The following is a 24,179-nucleotide window of genomic DNA, read 5'->3' as shown; positions in this document are numbered from 1 at the left end:
TGTGTGTGTGTGTGTGTCCACTCCCAGCCCAAACCCACATTATTAGACAGGTCTAGCAGCGCCAGCACGAAGAACACATGCTTCTGGTGTGAGTCTGCTAATGTGTGTGTGTATGTATGTGTGTGTGTGTGTGTGTGTGTGTGTGTGTGTGTGTGTGTGTGTGTGTGTGTGTGTGTGTGTGTGTATGTGTGTGTGTGTGTGTGTGTGTGTGTGTGTCCACTCCCAGCCCAAACCCACATTATTAGACAGGTCTAGCAGCGCCAGCACGAAGAACACATATTCCTGTCCGTTTTGCAGCGGGCGGTTCCGGAACTCTCCATAGCTCCTCCCATCACCGAGGGTGAACTCCTGGGGGAGGGTCTTAAAGTGGGCGGAAACATAGGCCCTGGGATCTGATTGGCTGGCCGGGACCTGGCGACGGACACGCAGCGCCTGGCTCACACTGGTCCTGTTGATCTCTTTCAGGAGCTGGAGGAGAGTGGGGAGTAGAGATGGATAGACAGAGGGGAGGAGAGGATAGAGAGAGGGGAGGAGAGGATAGAGAAAGGGGAGGAGAGGATAGAGATGGATAGACAGAGGGGAGGAGAGGATAGAGAGAGGGGAGGAGAGGATAGAGAGAGGGGAGGAGAGGATAGAGAGAGGGGAGGAGAGGATAGAGATGGATAGACAGAGGGGAGGAGAAGATAGAGAGAGGGGAGGAGGGGATAGAGAAAGGGGAGGAGAGGATAGAGATGGATAGACAGAGGGGAGGAGAGGATAGAGATGGATAGACAGAGGGGAGGAGAGGATAGAGAGAGGGGAGGAGAGGATAGAGATGGATAGACAGAGGGGAGGAGAGGATAGAGAGAGGGAGGAGAGGATAGAGAGAGGGGAGGAGAGGATAGAGATGGATAGACAGAGGGGAGGAGAAGATAGAGAGAGGGGAGGAGGGGATAGAGATGGAAAGAGAGAGGCGAGGAGAGGATAGAGATGGATAAAGAAAGGGGAGGAGAGGATAGAGAGAGGGGAGGAGAAGATAGAGAGAGGGGAGGAGGGTTAGAGATGGATAGAGAGAGGGGAGGAGAAGATAGAGAGAGGGAAGGAGGGTTAGAGATGGATAGAGAGAGGGGAGGAGAAGATAGAGAGAGGGGAGGAGAAGATAGAGAGAGGGGAGGAGGGTTAGAGATGGATAGAGAGAGGGGAGGAGAAGATAGAGAGGGGAGGAGGGTTAGAGATGGATAGAGAGAGGGGAGGAGAAGATAGAGAGAGGGAAGGAGGGTTAGAGATGGATAGAGAGAGGGGAGGAGAAGATAGAGAGAGGGGAGGAGGGTTAGAGATGGATAGAGAGAGGGGAGGAGAAGATAGAGAGAGGAGGAGGGTTAGAGATGGATAGAGAGAGGGGAGGAGGGTTAGAGATGGATAGAGAGAGGGGAGGAGAGGTAGAATTGAGAGAGATGGATAGAGAGAGGAGAGGAGAGGAGGGGATAGAGATGGATAGAGAGAGGGGAGGAGAGAATAGAGATGGAATTAGAGAGAGGAGGAGAGGATAGAGATGGATAGACAGAGGGGAGGAGGGGATAGAGATGGATAGACAGGGGGGAGGAGGGGACAGAGATGGATAGAGAGAGGGGAGGAGAGGATAGAGATGGATAGACAGAGGGGAGGAGAGGATAGAGAGAGGGGAGGAGGGGATATAGATGGATAGAGAGAGGAGAGGAGAGGTAGAAGGGAGAGATGGATAGAGAGAGGGGAGGAGGGGATATAGATGGATAGAGAGAGGAGAGGTGGAAGGGAGAGAGATGGATAGAGAGATGAGAGGTAGAAGGGATAGAGATGGATAGAGAGAGGAGAGCCGGGGATATAGATGGTTAGAGAGAGGAGAGGAGAGGTAGAAGGGAGAGAGATGGATAGAGAGAGGTGAGGAGGGGATATAGATGGTTAGAGATAGGAGAGGAGAGGTAGAAGGGAGAGAGATGGATAGAGAGAGGAGAGGAGGGGATATAGATGGTTAGAGAGAGGAGAGGAGAGGTAGAAGGGAGAGAGATGGATAGAGAGAGGTGAGGAGGGGATATAGATGGTTAGAGAGAGGAGAGAGAGGTAGAAGGGAGAGAGATGGATAGAGAGAGGTGAGGAGGGGATATAGATGGTTAGAGAGAGGAGAGGAGAGGTAGAAGGGAGAGAGATGGATAGAGAGAGGTGAGGAGGGGATATAGATGGTTAGAGAGAGGAGAGGAGGGTAGAAGGGAGAGAGATGGATAGAGAGAGGTGAGGAGGGGATATAGATGGTTAGAGAGAGGAGAGAGAGGAGGTAGAAGGGAGAGAGATGGATAGAGAGAGGTGAGGAGGGGATATAGATGGTTAGAGAGAGGAGAGGAGAGGTAGAAGGGAGAGAGATGGATAGAGAGAGGTGAGGAGGGGATATAGATGGTTAGAGAGAGGAGAGGAGAGGTAGAAGGGAGAGAGATGGATAGAGAGAGGTGAGGAGGGGATATAGATGGTTAGAGAGAGGAGGGAGAGGTAGAAGGGAGAGAGATGGATAGAGAGAGGTGAGGAGGGGATATAGATGGTTAGAGAGAGGAGAGGAGAGGTAGAAGGGAGAGAGATGGATAGAGAGAGGTGAGGAGGGGATATAGATGGTTAGAGAGAGGAGAGGAGAGGTAGAAGGGAGAGAGATGGATAGAGAGAGGAGAGGAGAGGATATAGATGGTTAGAGAGAGGAGAGGAGAGGTAGAAGGGAGAGAGATGGATAGAGAGAGGAGAGGAGGGGATATAGATGGTTAGAGAGAGGAGAGGAGAGGTAGAAGGGAGAGAGATGGATAGAGAGAGGAGAGGAGAGGATATAGATGGTTAGAGAGAGGAGAGGAGAGGTAGAAGGGAGAGAGATGGATAGAGAGAGGAGAGGAGAGGTAGAAGGGAGAGAGATGGATAGAGAGAGGAGAGGAGAGGTAGAAGGGAGAGAAAAATAACAATGTTATCTGGTTATTAGCCATCATTATCATCTCCATATTGTGTTATCATTATCATGTTCATATTGTGTTATCTGGTTATTACCCCATCATTATCATCTCCATATTGTGGTATCATTATCATCTTCATATTGTGTTATCTGGTAATTAGCCATCATTATCATCTCCATATTGTGTTATCTGGTTATTACCCATCATTATCATCTTCATATTGTGTTATCATTATCATCTCCATATTGTGTTATCATTATCATCTTCATATTGTGTTATATGGTTATTACCCATCATTATCATCTTCATATTGTGTTATCTGGTTATTACCCCATCATTATCATCTCCATATTGTGTTATCATTATCATCTTCATATTGTGTTATCTGGTTATTACCCCATCATTATCATCTCCATATTGTGTTATCATTATCATCTTCATATTGTGTTGTCTGGTTATTACCCATCATTATCATCTCCATATTGTGTTATCATTATCATGTTCATATTGTGTTATCTGGTTATTACCCCATCATTATCATCTCCATATTGTGTTATCATTATCATCTTCATATTGTGTTATATGGTTATTACCCATCATTATCATCTTCATATTGTGTTATCTGGTTATTACCCCATCATTATCATCTCCATATTGTGTTATCATTATCATCTTCATATTGTGTTATCTGGTTATTACCCATCATTATCATCTCCATATTGTGTTATCATTATCATCTCCATATTGTGTTATCTGGTTATTACCCATCATTATCATCTCCATATTGTGTTATCATTATCATCTCCATATTGTGTTATATGGTTATTGCCCCATCATTATCATGTTCATATTGTGTTATCTGGTTATTACCCCATCATTATCATCTTCATATTGTGTTATCATTATCATCTCCATATTGTGTTATATGGTTATTGCCCCATCATTATCATGTTCATATTGTGTTATCTGGTTATTACCCCATCATTATCATCTCCATATTGTGTTATCATTATCATCTTCATATTGTGTTATCTGGTTATTACACCATCATTATCATCTCTATATTGTGTTATTTGGTTATTACCCCATCATTATCATCTCCATATTGTGTTATCATTATCATGTTCATATTGTGTTATCTGGTTATTACCCCATCATTATCATCTCCATATTGTGTTATCATTATCATCTTCATATTGTGTTATCTGGTTATTACCCATCATTATCATCTCCATATTGTGTTAACTGGTTATTAGCCATCATTATCATCTCCACATTGTGTTATCATTATCATCTTCATATTGTGTTATCTGGTTATTACCCCATCATTATCATCTCCATATTGTGTTATCATTATCATCTTCATATTGTGTTATCTGGTTATTACACCATCATTATCATCTCTATATTGTGTTATTTGGTTATTACCCCATCATTATCATCTCCATATTGTGTTATCATTATCATGTTCATATTGTGTTATCTGGTTATTACCCCATCATTATCATCTCCATATTGTGTTATCATTATCATCTTCATATTGTGTTATCTGGTTATTACCCATCATTATCATCTCCATATTGTGTTATCTGGTTATTACCCCACCATTATCATCTCCACATTGTGTTATCATTATCATCTCCATATTGTGTTATCATTATCATGTTCATATTGTGTTATCTGGTTATTACCCATCATTATCATCTTCATATTGTCCATCATTATCATCTTCATATTGTGTTATCTGGTTATTACCCATCATTATCATCTTCATATTGTGTTATCTGGTTATTAGCCATCATTATCATCTTCATATTGTGTTATCTGGTTATTACCCATCATTATCATCTTCATATTGTGTTATCTGGTTATTAGCCATCATTATCATCTTCATATTGTGTTATCTGGTTATTACCCCATCATTATCATCTCCATATTGTGTTATCATTATCATCTTCATATTGTGTTATCATTATCATCTTCATATTGTGTTATCTGGTTATTACCCCATCATTATCATGTTCATATTGTGTTATCTGGTTATTACCCATCATTATCATCTCCATATTGTGTTATCATTATCATCTCAATCATCATGCAGTATCTCACCTCATCTAGGTTCATCTGATCAGGGTTGTCACCAGGCTTCAAGAACTTCCCTCCTCTCTGCTTCTTCAGAGGAACCACCACCACATAGTAGCCCCTGGCAACAACAACACAACACCTCAGTTATCATGTACAGCTGGGATCATCAACTAGATTCACCTTAATGCTGGTCGACTACAGAGATCATCAACTAGATTCACCTTAACGATGGTCGACTACAGTACAGAGATCATCAACTAGATTCACCTTAACGATGGTCGACTACAGTACAGAGATCATCAACTAGATTCACCTTAATGATGGTCAACTACAGAGATCATCAACTAGATTCACCTTAATGATGGTTGACTACAGGGATCATCAACTAGATTCACCTTAATGCTGGTCGACTACAGAGATCATCAACTAGATTCACCTTAATGATGGTTGACTACAGGGATCATCAACTAGATTCACCTTAATGCTGGTCGACTACAGAGATCCCCTCCCTCCCTCCCTCCCTCCCTCCCTCCCTCCCTCCCTCCCTCCCTCCCTCCCTCCCTCCCTCCCTCCTTCCCACTCTCCCTCCCTCCCACTCTCCTTCCCACTCTCCCGCCCTCCCTCCCTCCCTTTCTCCTTCCCACTCTCCCTCCCTCTCTCCCTCCCTCCCTCCCTCCCTCACCTGACGGTAGTGGTGGTCTGTACGGGAGGTAGTTGAACCGTCACCATCCCGTCTGTGTTGGTCTTCCCCACCAGCGTGGGTTTGGTGCGCAGCACGTCCGGGGCGGTCGTCACGGTTACGCGGTGCTGTAGACCTCCGGCACTGTTGCCACGGTTAGTCAACAGGAAGGAGTACTGTGTTTCCGGCTGCAGACCTGTTATCAGCTTCTGGTTCTGTTTACCATCCACCTCAACACTCTGACCCTTACCATACAGGATCTATAGAGAGACAGAGATAATCAACACTCTGACCCTTACCATACAGGATCTATAGAGAGACAGAGATAATCAACACTCTGACCCTTACCATACAGGATCTATAGAGAGACAGAGATAATCAACACTCTGACCATTACCATACAGGATCTATAGAGAGACAGAGATAATCAACACTCTGACCCTTACCATACAGGATCTATAGAGAGACAGAGATAATCAACACTCTGACCCTTACCATACAGGATCTATAGAGAGACAGAGATAATCAACACTCTGACCCTTACCATACAGGATCTATAGAGAGACAGAGATAATCAACACTCTGACCCTTACCATACAGGATCTATAGAGAGACAGAGATAATCAACACTCTGACCCTTACCATACAGGATCTATAGAGAGACAGAGATAATCAACACTCTGACCCTTACCATACAGGATCTATAGAGAGACAGAGATAATCAACACTCTGACCCTTACCATACAGGATCTATAGAGAGACAGAGATAATCAACACTCTGACCCTTACCATACAGGATCTATAGAGAGACAGAGATAATCAACACTCTGACCCTTACCATACAGGATCTATAGAGAGACAGAGATAATCAACACTCTGACCCTTACCATACAGGATCTATAGAGAGACAGAGATAATCAACACTCTGACCCTTACCATACAGGATCTATAGAGAGACAGAGATAATCAACACTCTGACCCTTACCATACAGGATCTATAGAGAGAGAGAGATAATCAACACCCTGACCCTTACCATACAGGATCTATAGAGAGACAGAGATAATCAACACCCTGACCCTTACCATACAGGATCTAGAGAGAGAGAGAGATAATCAACACTCTGACCCTTACCATACAGGATCTATAGAGAGACAGAGATAATCAACACCCTGACCCTTACCATACAGGATCTATAGAGAGACAGAGATAATCAACACCCTGACCCTTACCATACAGGATCTATAGAGAGACAGAGATAATCAACACTCTGACCCTTACCATACAGGATCTATAGAGAGACAGAGATAATCAACACTCTGACCCTTACCATACAGGATCTATAGAGAGAGACAGAGATAATCAACACTCTGACCCTTACCATACAGGATCTATAGAGAGACAGAGATAATCAACACTCTGACTCTTACCATACAGGATCTATAGAGAGACAGAGATAATCAACACTCTGACCCTTACCATACAGGATCTATAGAGAGAGACAGAGATAATCAACACTCTGACCCTTACCATACAGGATCTATAGAGAGACAGAGATAATCAACACTCTGACCCTTACCATACAGGATCTATAGAGAGACAGAGATAATCAACACTCTGACCCTTACCATACAGGATCTATAGAGAGACAGAGATAATCAACACTCTGACCATTACCATACAGGATCTATAGAGAGACAGAGATAATCAACACTCTGACCCTTACCATACAGGATCTATAGAGAGACAGAGATAATCAACACTCTGACCCTTACCATACAGGATCTATAGAGAGACAGAGATAATCAACACTCTGACCCTTACCATACAGGATCTATAGAGAGACAGAGATAATCAACACTCTGACCCTTACCATACAGGATCTATAGAGAGACAGAGATAATCAACACTCTGACCCTTACCATACAGGATCTATAGAGAGACAGAGATAATCAACACTCTGACCCTTACCATACAGGATCTATAGAGAGACAGAGATAATCAACACTCTGACCCTTACCATACAGGATCTATAGAGAGACAGAGATAATCAACACTCTGACCCTTACCATACAGGATCTATAGAGAGACAGAGATAATCAACACTCTGACCCTTACCATACAGGATCTATAGAGAGACAGAGATAATCAACACTCTGACCCTTACCATACAGGATCTATAGAGAGACAGAGATAATCAACACTCTGACCCTTACCATACAGGATCTATAGAGAGACAGAGATAATCAACACTCTGACCCTTACCATACAGGATCTATAGAGAGAGAGAGATAATCAACACCCTGACCCTTACCATACAGGATCTATAGAGAGACAGAGATAATCAACACCCTGACCCTTACCATACAGGATCTAGAGAGAGAGAGATAATCAACACTCTGACCCTTACCATACAGGATCTATAGAGAGACAGAGATAATCAACACCCTGACCCTTACCATACAGGATCTATAGAGAGACAGAGATAATCAACACCCTGACCCTTACCATACAGGATCTATAGAGAGACAGAGATAATCAACACCGTGACCCTTACCATACAGGATCTATAGAGAGACAGAGATAATCAACACCCTGACCCTTACCATACAGGATCTATAGCGAGACAGAGATAATCAACACTCTGACCCTTACCATACAGGATCTATAGAGAGAGACAGAGATAATCAACACTCTGACTCTTACCATACAGGATCTATAGAGAGACAGAGATAATCAACACTCTGACTCTTACCATACAGGATCTATAGAGAGAGAGAGAGAGATAATCAACACTCTGACCCTTACCATACAGGATCTATAGAGAGAGATAATCAACACTCTGACCCTTACCATACAGGATCTATAGAGAGACAGAGATAATCAACACTCTGACCCTTACCATACAGGATCTATAGAGAGACAGAGATAATCAACACCCTGACCCTTACCATACAGGATCTATAGAGAGAGACAGAGATAATCAACACTCTGACTCTTACCATACAGGATCTATAGAGAGACAGAGATAATCAACACTCTGACTCTTACCATACAGGATCTATAGAGAGAGAGAGAGATAATCAACACTCTGACCCTTACCATACAGGATCTATAGAGAGAGATAATCAACACTCTGACCCTTACCATACAGGATCTATAGAGAGACAGAGATAATCAACACTCTGACCCTTACCATACAGGATCTATAGAGAGAGAGAGATAATCAACACTCTGACCCTTACCATACAGGATCTATAGAGAGACAGAGATAATCAACACTCTGACCCTTACCATACAGGATCTATAGAGAGACAGAGATAATCAACACTCTGACTCTTACCATACAGGATCTATAGAGAGAGAGAGATAATCAACACCCTGACCCTTACCATACAGGATCTATAGAGAGACAGAGATAATCAACACTCTGACCCTTACCATACAGGATCTATAGAGAGACAGAGATAATCAACACTCTGACCCTTACCATACAGGATCTATAGAGAGAGAGATAATCAACACTCTGACCCTTACCATACAGGATCTATAGAGAGAGAGATAATCAACACTCTGACTCTTACCATACAGGATCTATAGAGAGAGAGATAATCAACACTCTGACCCTTACCATACAGGATCTATAGAGAGACAGAGATAATCAACACCCTGACTCTTACCATACAGGATCTATAAAGAGAGAGAGAGAGGACACACACACACACAACCACACACAAAACCACACACACACACACACACACACACACACACACACACACACACACACCATCTAAAGTCCCTGTAACTCACCGTAAAAGGCTGGGAGGGTGTTTTGTCTCGTATCTCCCAGGTCAGCAGGACTGAGTTCTTCATGGCAGCCTTCACTCTGAAGTTAGTAGCAAACACTGTGGAGAGGAACATAGAAAACAACAGTATGACTCCCGCAGACTGTTCTTAGATCATAGAAATACAACCCATAGAACTGGGGTCTATCCCCATTCAAGTCACTGATGGACTTTTTAATATGGATTCTATTTCTACGCTTTCAGTCTCCTTATAGGATCCAGATCCCTTGTTCCAATACTATTTTCACATGTTTTTATCTGGGCTTGATTGAGCTTGTCTGGAGCCATGGAACCAGTAGTCTGAAGGAGTGCCATCCTCGGCCCACCAGGCACTCCAGGCAGGCCAGAGCAAACGCTGAAAGTATATATTTTAAAGATTTCTAATAGTATCTGAAGCCAGGTCTGAGAGAAACAGGTAATATCTTACCTGTGTTTTACGGTTTCTGGTTTCTGGTTTCCGGTTTCTGGTTTCTGGTTTCTGGTTTCTGGTTTCTGGTTTCCGGTTTCTGGTTTCTAGTTTCTGGTTTCCGGTTTCTGGTTTCTAGTTTCTGGTTTCTAGTTTCTGGTTTCTGGTTTCCGGTTTCTAATTTCCGGTTTCTAGTTTCCGGTTTCTAGTTTCTGGTTTCTAGTTTCTGGTTTCTAGTTTCTGGTTTCTAGTTTCTGGTTTCCGGTTTCCGGTTTCCGGTTTCTAATTTCCGGTTTCTAGTTTCCGGTTTCTAGTTTCTGGTTTCTAGTTTCTGGTTTCTAGTTTCTAATTTCTAGTTTCTAATTTCTGGTTTCTAGTTTCTGTTCAGAAATACAGTCTGGAAGTGATGTCAGCTTGACTGGATAATGAGATGCGACTACAATTCCTTACCTTGTCAGCAGAAGGAGACTGAACACATATTAAGACTACAGACCAGACTGACCAGACTGACAAGAACAAAACAGACTTACTGAACACATATGAAGACTACAGACCAGACTGACCAGACCGACAGGTAGGGTGTGTGGGTGAGTATTTCCACTGAGTTTGATGTGAGGTAATGTACAGTGTGGAGGAAAGACTGTGTTTAGGGGGGGGGGGGGGGGGGGGGGAAATGGAAGATGGTTGATGGGTAGTTGCTCAAAGGTGGTAGTGTCTGTGTGTGTGTGTGTGTGTGTGTGTGCATGTATGTGAGTATGTGTGTGTGTGTGAGTATGTGTGTGTGTCTGTGTGTGTGCATGTGTGTGAGTATGTGCATGTGTGAGTGTGTGTGTGTCTGTGTGTGTGTGAGAGTATGTGTGTGTGTGTGCATGTATGTGAGTATGTGTGTGTGTGTGTGTGTGTGTGTGTGTGTGTGTGTGTGTGTGTGTGTGTGTGTGCATGTATGTGAGTATGTGTGTGTGTGTGAGTATGTGTGTGTGTGTGTGTGTGTCTGTGTGTGTGCATGTGTGTGAGTATGTGCATGTGTGAGTGTGTGTGTGTCTGTGTGTGTGTGAGAGTATGTGTGTGTGTGTGCATGTATGTGAGTATGTGTGTGTGTGTGTGTGTGTGTGTGTGTGTGTGTGTGTGTGTGTGTGTGTGAGAGTATGTGTGTGTGTGCATGTATGTGAGTATGTGTGTGAGTGTGTGTGTGTTTGTGAGAGTATGTGTGTGTGTGTGCATGTATGTGAGTATGTGTGTGTGTGTGTGTGTGTGTGTGTGTGTGTGTGTGAGAGTATGTGTGTGTGTGTGCATGTATGTGAGTATGTGTGTGTGTGTGCATGTATGTGAGTATGTGTGTGTGTGTGTGTGTGTGCGAGTGTGTGAGTGTGTGTGTGTGTGTGTGTGTGTGCGAGTGTGTGAGTGTGTGTGTCCTACCTTCCACATCTAGCGGTTGCGTCCTAAACTGAACGCCGGGACTATACGGCCCCGCCCCTACCGCCGTGAACGCACGCACTCTGACGTCATACACCGTGTCAGCGCTCAGCCCTTCCAACGTCACGCTAGATTCCGGTACCGTCACCACCACCTCCCCGGTAGCGTTCCCACCTCTACCGTTAACATCCCGGTACTGCACCGAGTACTTCACAACCTTCCCGTTCCGTTCGATCAGCGGGACAGACTTCCAGACGAGCCGTATGGAAGACGCCGAGGCGCCTTCTGACAGGATATTTTCCGGGAATCCTCCGGGAACGTCTTCCGGAGTGGTCACCTCGGTCGCTGCCTCCTCTCCGTATCCTATCTTATTCCGGGCGGAGAGTCGGAACACGTACGACGCCCCCTTGTGGATATCCTGAGCGGTGTAGGACTTTTCCTTGGCGGGGAATTCTACCACGGTGAGGGGGAGGACATCCAGGCGTCCGAAGGTTAGACGGTACCCCAGGAGAGGGGTAGCGGGGCTGGGTGGAGGCAGCCACTGGAGCTGGGCCGTGCCCACGGGGGTGGGACTTACTGAGAGCCTGGGGGGTTCTGGGACTAGGGGGAGGAGGGGAGAGAGAGAGAGAGAGGGGGTGAAGGTAGGAGCAGGATGAAGAGAGGGATGAGAGGGGAAGAGGAGAGACGAGGATGTTACTATTAATGGGAATTAACGGCTCACGAACACCTGCTCACAATCTCTCCACAAATGTAGCCAGTCATTACAGACAGAAATGGTGATTCACCTGGACGTCGAGCTGAAAGTCATTCATGTGAACAGTCAATATCAACTAGGTATATCATGTGAACAGTCTATATCAACTAGGTATATCATGTGAACAGTCTATATCAACTAGGTATATCATGTGAACAGTCTATATCAACTAGGTATATCATGTTAACAGTCTATATCAACTAGTGATATCATGTGAACAGTCTATATCAACTAGTGATATCATGTTAACAGTCTATATCAACTAGGTATATCATGTGAACAGTCTATATCAACTAGGTATATCATGTTAACAGTCTATATCAACTAGGTATATCATGTGAACAGTCTATATCAACTAGGTATATCATGTTAACAGTCTATATCAACTAGGTATATCATGTTAACAGTCTATATCAACTAGGTATATCATGTTAACAGTCTATATCACCTAGGTATATCATGTGAACAGTCTATATCAACTAGGTATATCATGTTAACAGTCTATATCAACTAGGTATATCATGTTAACAGTCTATATCAACTAGGTATATCATGTTAACAGTCTATATCAACTAGGTATATCATGTTAACATTCTATATCAACTAGGTATATCATGTTAACAGTCTATATCAACTAGTGATATCATGTGAACAGTCTATATCAACTAGGTATATCATGTTAACAGTCTATATCAACTAGTGATATCATGTTAACAGTCTATATCAACTAGGTATATCATGTGAACAGTCTATATCAACTAGGTATATCATGTTAACAGTCTATATCAACTAGTGATATCATGTGAACAGTCTATATCAACTAGGTATATCATGTTAACAGTCTATATCAACTAGTGATATCATGTTAACAGTCTATATCAACTAGGTATATCATGTGAACAGTCTATATCAACTAGGTATATCATGTTAACAGTCTATATCAACTAGGCATATCATGTGAACAGTCTATATCAGCTAGGTATATCATGTTAACAGTCTATATCAACTCGGTATATCATGTTAACAGTCTATATCAACTAGGTATATCATGTTAACAGTCTATATCAACTAGGTATATCATGTTAACAGTCTATATCAACTAGTGATATCATGTGAACAGTCTATATCAACTAGGTATATCATGTGAACAGTCTATATCAACTAGTGATATCATGTTAACAGTCTATATCAACTATGTATATCATGTTAACAGTCTATATCAACTAGGTATATCATGTTAACAGTCTATATCAACTAGTGATATCATGTGAACAGTCTATATCAACTAGGTATATCATGTTAACAGTCTATATCAACTAGTGATATCATGTTAACAGTCTATATCAACTAGGTATATCATGTGAACAGTCTATATCAACTAGGTATATCATGTTAACAGTCTATATCAACTAGTGATATCATGTGAACAGTCTATATCAACTAGGTATATCATGTTAACAGTCTATATCAACTAGTGATATCATGTTAACAGTCTATATCAACTAGGTATATCATGTGAACAGTCTATATCAACTAGGTATATCATGTTAACAAGCTATATCAACTAGTGATATCATGTGAACAGTCTATATCAACTAGGTATATCATGTGAACAGTCTATATCAACTAGTGATATCATGTTAACAGTCTATATCAACTATGTATATCATGTTAACAGTCAATATCAACTAGGTATATCATGTTAACAGTCTATATCAACTATGTATATCATGTTAACAGTCTATATCAACTAGGTATATCATGTTAACGGTCTATATCAACTAGGTATATCATGTTAGCAGTCTATATCAACTAGTGATATCATGTGAACAGTCTATATCAACTAGGTATATCATGTTAACAGTCTATATCAACTACGGATATCATGTTAACAGTCTATATCAACTATGTATATCATGTTAACAGTCTATATCAACTAGGTATATCATGTTAATGGTCTATATCAACTAGGTATATCATGTTAGCAGTCTATATCAACTAGTGATATCATGTGAACAGTCTATATCAACTAGTGATATCATGTGAACAGTCTATATCAACTAGGTATATCATGTTAACAGTCTATATCAACTAGGTATATCATGTTAACAGTCTATATCAACTAGGCATATCATGTTAGCAGTCTATATCAACTAGGTATATCATGTTAACAGTCTATATCAACTAGGTATATCATGTTAACAGTCTATATCAACTAGGTATATCATGTTAACAGTCTATATCAACTAGGTATATCATGTTAACGGTCTATATCAACTAGGTATATCATGTTAGCAGTCTATATCAACTAGTGATATCATGTGAACAGTCTATATCAACTAGGTATATCATAATTATCAGTCTATACCAACTAGGTATATCATGCTAACAGTCTATATCAACTAGTGATATCATGTGAACAGTCTATATCAACTAGGTATATCATGTTAACAGTCTATATCAACTAGGCATATCATGTGAACAGTCTATATCAACTAGGTATATCATGTTAACAGTCTATATCAACTAGGTATATCATGTTAACAGTCTATATCAACTAGGTATATCATGTTAACAGTCTATATCAACTAGTGATATCATGTGAACAGTCTATATCAACTAGGTATATCATGTGAACAGTCTATATCAACTAGTGATATCATGTTAACAGTCTATATCAACTATGTATATCATGTTAACAGTCTATATCAACTAGGTATATCATGTTAACGGTCTATATCAACTAGGTATATCATGTTAGCAGTCTATATCAACTAGTGATATCATGTGAACAGTCTATATCAACTAGGTATATCATGTTAACAGTCTATATCAACTACGGATATCATGTTAACAGTCTATATCAACTAGGTATATCATGTTAGCAGTCTATATCAACTAGGTATATCATGTTAACAGTCTATATCAACTAGGTATATCATGTTAACAGTCTATATCAACTAGTGATATCATGTGAACAGTCTATATCAACTAGGCATATCATGTTATCAGTCTATATCAACTAGGTATATCATGTTAGCAGTCTATATCAACTAGGTATATCATGTTAACAGTCTATATCAACTAGGTATATCATGTTAACAGTCTATATCAACTAGGTATATCATGTTAACAGTCAATATCAACTAGGTATATCATGTTAACAGTCTATATCAACTGGGTATATCATGTTAACAGTCTATATCAACTAGGTATATCATAATTATCAGTCTATACCAACTAGGTATATCATGTTAACAGTCTATATCAACTAGGTATATCATGTTAACCGTCTATATCAACTAGGTATATCATGTTAACAGTCTATATCAACTAGTGATATCATGTGAACAGTCTATATCAACTAGGTATATCATGTTAACTGTCTATATCAACTAGGTATATCATGTGAACAGTCTATATCAACTAGTGATATCATGTGAACAGTCTATATCAACTAGGTATATCACGTTAGCAGTCTATATCAACTAGTGATATCATGTGAACAGTCTATATCAACTAGTGATATCATGTGAACAGTCTATATCAACTAGGTATATCATGTTAACAGTCTATATCAACTAGGTATATCATGTTAACAGTCTATATCAACTAGGCATATCATGTTAGCAGTCTATATCAACTAGGTATATCATGTTAACAGTCTATATCAACTAGGTATATCATGTTAACAGTCTATATCAACTAGGTATATCATGTTAACAGTCTATATCAACTAGGTATATCATGTTAACGGTCTATATCAACTAGGTATATCATGTTAGCAGTCTATATCAACTAGTGATATCATGTGAACAGTCTATATCAACTAGGTATATCATGTGAACAGTCTATATCAACTAGTGATATCATGTTAACAGTCTATATCAACTATGTATATCATGTTAACAGTCTATATCAACTAGGTATATCATGTTAATGGTCTATATCAACTAGGTATATCATGTTAGCAGTCTATATCAACTAGTGATATCATGTGAACAGTCTATATCAACTAGGTATATCATGTGAACAGTCTATATCAACTAGTGATATCATGTTAACAGTCTATATCAACTATGTATATCATGTTAACAGTCTATATCAACTAGGTATATCATGTTAACGGTCTATATCAACTAGGTATATCATGTTAGCAGTCTATATCAACTAGTGATATCATGTGAACAGTCTATATCAACTAGGTATATCATGTTAACAGTCTATATCAACTAGGGATAGCATGTTAACAGTCTATATCAACTAGGTATATCATGTTAGCAGTCTATATCAACTAGGTATATCATGTTAACAGTCTATATCAACTAGGTATATCATGTTAACAGTCTATATCAACTAGTGATATCATGTGAACAGTCTATATCAACTAGGCATATCATGTTATCAGTCTATATCAACTAGGTATATCATGTTAGCAGTCTATATCAACTAGGTATATCATGTTAACAGTCTATATCAACTAGGTATATCATGTTAACAGTCTATATCAACTAGGTATATCATGTTAACAGTCAATATCAACTAGGTATATCATGTTAACAGTCTATATCAACTGGGTATATCATGTTAACAGTCTATATCAACTAGGTATATCATAATTATCAGTCTATACCAACTAGGTATATCATGTTAACAGTCTATATCAACTAGGTATATCATGTTAACCGTCTATATCAACTAGGTATATCATGTTAACAGTCTATATCAACTAGTGATATCATGTGAACAGTCTATATCAACTAGGTATATCATGTTAACTGTCTATATCAACTAGGTATATCATGTGAACAGTCTATATCAACTAGTGATATCATGTGAACAGTCTATATCAACTAGGTATATCATGTTAGCAGTCTATATCAACTAGTGATATCATGTGAACAGTCTATATCAACTAGTGATATCATGTGAACAGTCTATATCAACTAGGTATATCATGTTAACAGTCTATATCAACTAGGTATATCATGTTAACAGTCTATATCAACTAGGCATATCATGTTAGCAGTCTATATCAACTAGGTATATCATGTTAACAGTCTATATCAACTAGGTATATCATGTTAACAGTCTATATCAACTAGGTATATCATGTTAACAGTCTATATCAACTAGGTATATCATGTTAACGGTCTATATCAACTAGGTATATCATGTTAGCAGTCTATATCAACTAGTGATATCATGTGAACAGTCTATATCAACTAGGTATATCATAATTATCAGTCTATACCAACTAGGTATATCATGTTAACAGTCTATATCAACTAGTGATATCATGTGAACAGTCTATATCAACTAGGTATATCATGTTAACAGTCTATATCAACTAGGCATATCATGTGAACAGTCTATATCAACTAGGTATATCATGTTAACAGTCTATATCAACTAGTGATATCATGTTAACAGTCTATATCAACTATGTATATCATGTTAACAGTCTATATCAACTAGGTATATCATGTGAACAGTCTATATCAACTAGGTATATCATGTGAACAGTCTATATCAACTAGTGATATCATGTTAACAGTCTATATCAACTATGTATATCATGTTATCAGTCTATACCAACTAGGTATATCATGTTAACAGTCTATATCAACTAGGTATATCATGTTAACCGTCTATATCAACTAGGTATATCATGTTAACAGTCTATATCAACTAGTGATATCATGTGAACAGTCTATATCAACTAGGTATATCATGTTAACTGTCTATATCAACTAGGTATATCATGTGAACAGTCTATATCAACTAGTGATATCATGTGAACAGTCTATATCAACTAGGTATATCATGTTAGCAGTCTATATCAACTAGTGATATCATGTGAACAGTCTATATCAACTAGTGATATCATGTGAACAGTCTATATCAACTAGGTATATCATGTTAACAGTCTATATCAACTAGGTATATCATGTTAACAGTCTATATCAACTAGGCATATCATGTTAGCAGTCTATATCAACTAGGTATATCATGTTAACAGTCTATATCAACTAGGTATATCATGTTAACAGTCTATATCAACTAGGTATATCATGTTAACAGTCTATATCAACTAGGTATATCATGTTAACGGTCTATATCAACTAGGTATATCATGTTAGCAGTCTATATCAACTAGTGATATCATGTGAACAGTCTATATCAACTAGGTATATCATAATTATCAGTCTATACCAACTAGGTATATCATGTTAACAGTCTATATCAACTAGTGATATCATGTGAACAGTCTATATCAACTAGGTATATCATGTTAACAGTCTATATCAACTAGGCATATCATGTGAACAGTCTATATCAACTAGGTATATCATGTTAACAGTCTATATCAACTAGTGATATCATGTTAACAGTCTATATCAACTATGTATATCATGTTAACAGTCTATATCAACTAGGTATATCATGTGAACAGTCTATATCAACTAGGTATATCATGTGAACAGTCTATATCAACTAGTGATATCATGTTAACAGTCTATATCAACTATGTATATCATGTTAACAGTCTATATCAACTAGGTATATCATGTTAATGGTCTATATCAACTAGGTATATCATGTTAGCAGTCTATATCAACTAGTGATATCATGTGAACAGTCTATATCAACTAGGTATATCATGTTAACAGTCTATATCAACTAGGTATGTCATGTTAACAGTCTATATCAACTAGTGATATCATGTTAACAGTCTATATCAACTAGGAATATCATGTTAACAGTCTATATCAACTAGGTATATCATGTTAACAGTCTATATCAACTAGTGATATCATGTGAACAGTCTATATCAACTAGGTATATCATGTTAACAGTCTATATCAACTAGTGATATCATGTGAACAGTCTATATCAACTAGTGATATCATGTTAACAGTCTATATCAACTAGGTATATCATGTTAACAGTCTATATCAACTAGGGATATCATGTTAACAGTCTATATCAACTAGTGATATCATGTTAACAGTCTATATCAACTATGTATATCATGTTATCAGTCTATACCAACTAGGTATATCATGTTAACAGTCTATATCAACTAGGTATATCATGTTAACCGTCTATATCAACTAGGTATATCATGTTAACAGTCTATATCAACTAGTGATATCATGTGAACAGTCTATATCAACTAGGTATATCATGTTAACTGTCTATATCAACTAGGTATATCATGTGAACAGTCTATATCAACTAGTGATATCATGTGAACAGTCTATATCAACTAGGTATATCATGTTAGCAGTCTATATCAACTAGTGATATCATGTGAACAGTCTATATCAACTAGTGATATCATGTGAACAGTCTATATCAACTAGGTATATCATGTTAACAGTCTATATCAACTAGGTATATCATGTTAACAGTCTATATCAACTAGGCATATCATGTTAGCAGTCTATATCAACTAGGTATATCATGTTAACAGTCTATATCAACTAGGTATATCATGTTAACAGTCTATATCAACTAGGTATATCATGTTAACAGTCTATATCAACTAGGTATATCATGTTAACGGTCTATATCAACTAGGTATATCATGTTAGCAGTCTATATCAACTAGTGATATCATGTGAACAGTCTATATCAACTAGGTATATCATAATTATCAGTCTATACCAACTAGGTATATCATGTTAACAGTCTATATCAACTAGTGATATCATGTGAACAGTCTATATCAACTAGGTATATCATGTTAACAGTCTATATCAACTAGGCATATCATGTGAACAGTCTATATCAACTAGGTATATCATGTTAACAGTCTATATCAACTAGTGATATCATGTTAACAGTCTATATCAACTATGTATATCATGTTAACAGTCTATATCAACTAGGTATATCATGTGAACAGTCTATATCAACTAGGTATATCATGTGAACAGTCTATATCAACTAGTGATATCATGTTAACAGTCTATATCAACTATGTATATCATGTTAACAGTCTATATCAACTAGGTATATCATGTTAATGGTCTATATCAACTAGGTATATCATGTTAGCAGTCTATATCAACTAGTGATATCATGTGAACAGTCTATATCAACTAGGTATATCATGTTAACAGTCTATATCAACTAGGTATATCATGTTAACAGTCTATATCAACTAGTGATATCATGTTAACAGTCTATATCAACTAGGAATATCATGTTAACAGTCTATATCAACTAGGTATATCATGTTAACAGTCTATATCAACTAGTGATATCATGTGAACAGTCTATATCAACTAGGTATATCATGTTAACAGTCTATATCAACTAGTGATATCATGTGAACAGTCTATATCAACTAGTGATATCATGTTAACAGTCTATATCAACTAGGTATATCATGTTAACAGTCTATATCAACTAGGGATATCATGTTAACAGTCTATATCAACTAGGTATATCATGTTAGCAGTCTATATCAACTAGGTATATCATGTTAACAGTCTATATCAACTAGGTATATCATGTTAACAGTCTATATCAACTAGTGATTTCATGTGAACAGTCTATATCAACTAGGTATATCATGTTAACAGTCTATATCGACTAGGTATATCATGTGAACAGTCTATATCAACTAGGTATATCATGTTAACAGTCTATATCAACTAGGCATATCATGTTATCAGTATATATCAACTAGGTATATCATGTTAGCAGTCTATATCAACTAGGTATATCATGTTAACAGTCTATATCAACTAGGTATATCATGTTAACAGTCTATATCAACTAGGTATATCATGTTAACAGTCAATATCAACTAGGTATATCATGTTAACAGTCTATATCAACTGGGTATATCATGTTAACAGTCTATATCAACTAGGTATATCATAATTATCAGTCTATACCAACTAGGTATATCATGTTAACAGTCTATATCAACTAGGTATATCATAATTATCAGTCTATACCAACTAGGTATATCATGTTAACAGTCTATATCAACTAGGTATATCATGTTAACCGTCTATATCAACTAGGTATATCATGTTAACAGTCTATATCAACTAGTGATATCATGTGAACAGTCTATATCAACTAGGTATATCATGTTAACTGTCTATATCAACTAGGTATATCATGTTAACAGTCTATATCAACTAGGTATATCATGTTAACAGTCTATATCAACTGGGTATATCATGTTAACAGTCTATATCAGCTAGGTATATCATAATTATCAGTCTATACCAACTAGGTATATCATGTTAACAGTCTATATCAACTAGGTATATCATAATTATCAGTCTATACCAACTAGGTATATCATGTTAACAGTCTATATCAACTAGGTATATCATGTTAACAGTCTATATCAACTAGGTATATCATGTTAACAGTCTATATCAACTAGGTATATCATAATTATCAGTCTATACCAACTAGGTATATCATGTTAACAGTCTATATCAACTAGTGATATCATGTGAACAGTCTATATCAACTAGGTATATCATGTTAACAGTCTATATCAACTAGTGATATCATGTGAACAGTCTATATCAACTAGGTATATCATGTTAACTGTCTATATCAACTAGGTATATCATGTTAACAGTCTATATCAACTTGTGATATCATGTGAACAGTCTATATCAACTAGGTATATCATGTTAACAGTCTATATCAACTAGGTATATCATAATTATCAGTCTATACCAACTAGGTATATCATGTTAACAGTCTATATCAACTAGGTATATCATGTTAACAGTCTATATCAACTAGGTATATCATGTTAACAGTCTATATCAACTAGGTATATCATGTTAACAGTCAATATCAACTAGGTATATCATGTTAACAGTCTATATCAACTGGGTATATCATGTTAACAGTCTATATCAACTAGGTATATCATAATTATCAGTCTATACCAACTAGGTATATCATGTTAACAGTCTATATCAACTAGGTATATCATAATTATCAGTCTATACCAACTAGGTATATCATGTTAACAGTCTATATCAACTAGTGATATCATGTGAACAGTCTATATCAACTAGGCATATCATGTTAGCAGTCTATATCAACTAGGTATATCATGTTAACAGTCTATATCAACTAGGTATATCATGTTAACAGTCTATATCAACTAGGTATATCATGTTAACAGTCTATATCAACTAGGTATATCATGTTAACAGTCTATATCAACTAGGTATATCATGTTAACAGTCTATATCAACTAGTGATATCATGTGAACAGTCTATATCAACTTGGTATATCATGTTACCAGTCTATATCAACCAGTGATATCAAGTCCAGAGCAAGCAGGACCATAGGGCCGACCTGTTTACAGCAGGACAATAGGGCCGACCTGTTTACGGTGAAGCATGGTGGTGGCAGCATCAGGCTGTGGGGATGTTTTTCAGCTGCAGGGACTGGGAGACTAGTCAGGATCAAGGCAAAGATGAACGGAGCAAAGTACAGAGAGATTCCTTGATGAAAACCTGTTCCAGAGCTCAGGACCTCAGACTGGGGCGAAGGTTCACCTTCAAACAGGTCAACGACCCTAAGCACACAGCCAAGACAACGGAGAAGTGGCTACGGGACAAGTGTCTGAATGTCCTTGAGTTTCCCAGCCAGAGCCCGGACTTGAACCAGATCGAACATCTCTGGGGAGACCTGAAAGCGACGCTCCCCATCCAACCTTACAGAGCTTGAGAGGATCTGCAGAGAAGAATGGGAGAAACTCCCCAAATAGAGGTGTGCCAAGCCTTTAGCGTCATGCCCAAGAAGACTGGAGGCTGTAATCGCTGCCAAAGGTGCTTCAACAAAGTACTGAGGAACGGGTCTGAATACTTATGGAAATGTGATATTTCCATAAAAAATATATATAATTTAGCAAAAAAACTGTTTTTGCTTTATCATTATGGGGTATTGTGATGTCATTATGGGGTATTGTGATGTCATTATGGGGTATTGTGATGTCATTATGGGGTATTGTGTGTAGATTGATGAGGAAATAGAACAATTTACTCCATGTTAGAATAAGACTGTAACAAAATGTGTAAAGGGGTCTGAATACGTTCCGAAGGCTCTGTATGGGACCTATTAAATACGTATGGTCGCCTTTTTCAATTTCAGTTTCACGCTCGCGACCCCCATTTAGAGGAATCACTGCTCTGAAGAAGGCTGCGAAGCCTTAGTACATCTGTCTCAGTGTCTAGTAGCAGGCTGGGTAGCTGTGTCTGTACTGTCTCAGTGTCTAGTAGCAGGCTGGGTAGCTGTGTCTGTACTGTCTCAGTGTCTAGTAGCAGGCTGGGTAGCTGTGTCTGTACTGTCTCAGTGTCTAGTAGCAGGCTGGGTAGCTGTGTCTGTACTGTCTGTCTAGTCTCAGTGTCTAGTAGCAGGCTGGGTAGCTGTGTCTGTACTGTCTCAGTGTCTAGTAGCAGGCTGGGTAGCTGTGTCTGTACTGTCTCAGTGTCTAGTAGCAGGCTGGGTAGCCGTGTCTGTACTGTCTCAGTGTCTAGTAGCAGGCTGGGTAGCTGTGTCTGTACTGTCTCAGTGTCTAGTAGCAGGCTGGGTAGCTGTGTCTGTACTGTCCCAGTGTCTAGTAGCAGGCTGGGTAGCTGTGTCTGTACTGTCCCAGTGTCTAGTAGCAGGCTGGGTAGCTGTGTCTGTACTGTCTCAGTGTCTAGTAGCAGGCTGGGTAGCTGTGTCTGTACTGTCTCAGTGTCTAGTAGCAGGCTGGGTAGCTGTGTCTGTACTGTCTCAGTGTCTAGTAGCAGGCTGGGTAGCTGTGTCTGTACTGTCTCAGTGTCTAGTAGCAGGCTGGGTAGCTGTGTCTGTACTGTCTCAGTGTGTCTGTAGTGTCTAGCAGGCTGGGTAGCTGTGTCTGTACTGTCTCAGTGTCTAGTAGCAGGCTGGGTAGCTGTGTCTGTACTGTCTCAGTGTCTAGTAGCAGGCTGGGTAGCTGTGTCTGTACTGTCTCAGTGTCTAGTAGCAGGCTGGGTAGCTGTGTCTGTACTGTCTCAGTGTCTAGTAGC

The 24,179-nt window shown here is 38.8% G+C and overlaps 1 protein-coding gene across 1 annotated transcript in view; it reads right to left on the bottom strand.

Annotated features, from left to right (window-relative positions):
- Positions 1 to 24,179, bottom strand: part of LOC135506583 (receptor-type tyrosine-protein phosphatase delta-like) — a 354,431-nt gene that overhangs the window by 111,340 nt on the left and 218,912 nt on the right. Inside the window, exons 20-24 of the mRNA XM_064925920.1 lie at positions 11,366 to 11,962; positions 9,509 to 9,603; positions 5,704 to 5,960; positions 5,046 to 5,139; positions 238 to 468 (exon numbers count right to left, since the gene is read on the bottom strand). Coding sequence (XP_064781992.1) covers positions 238 to 468; positions 5,046 to 5,139; positions 5,704 to 5,960; positions 9,509 to 9,603; positions 11,366 to 11,962 — 1,274 coding nt within the window. The remainder of the gene's footprint in view (positions 1 to 237; positions 469 to 5,045; positions 5,140 to 5,703; positions 5,961 to 9,508; positions 9,604 to 11,365; positions 11,963 to 24,179) is intronic.

The sequence above is a fragment of the Oncorhynchus masou genome, chromosome 20 (assembly GCF_036934945.1).
Source record: "Oncorhynchus masou masou isolate Uvic2021 chromosome 20, UVic_Omas_1.1, whole genome shotgun sequence".
NCBI classification, from domain to species: Eukaryota; Metazoa; Chordata; class Actinopteri; order Salmoniformes; family Salmonidae; genus Oncorhynchus; species Oncorhynchus masou.
This window is presented reverse-complemented; position numbering and strand designations above follow the sequence as displayed.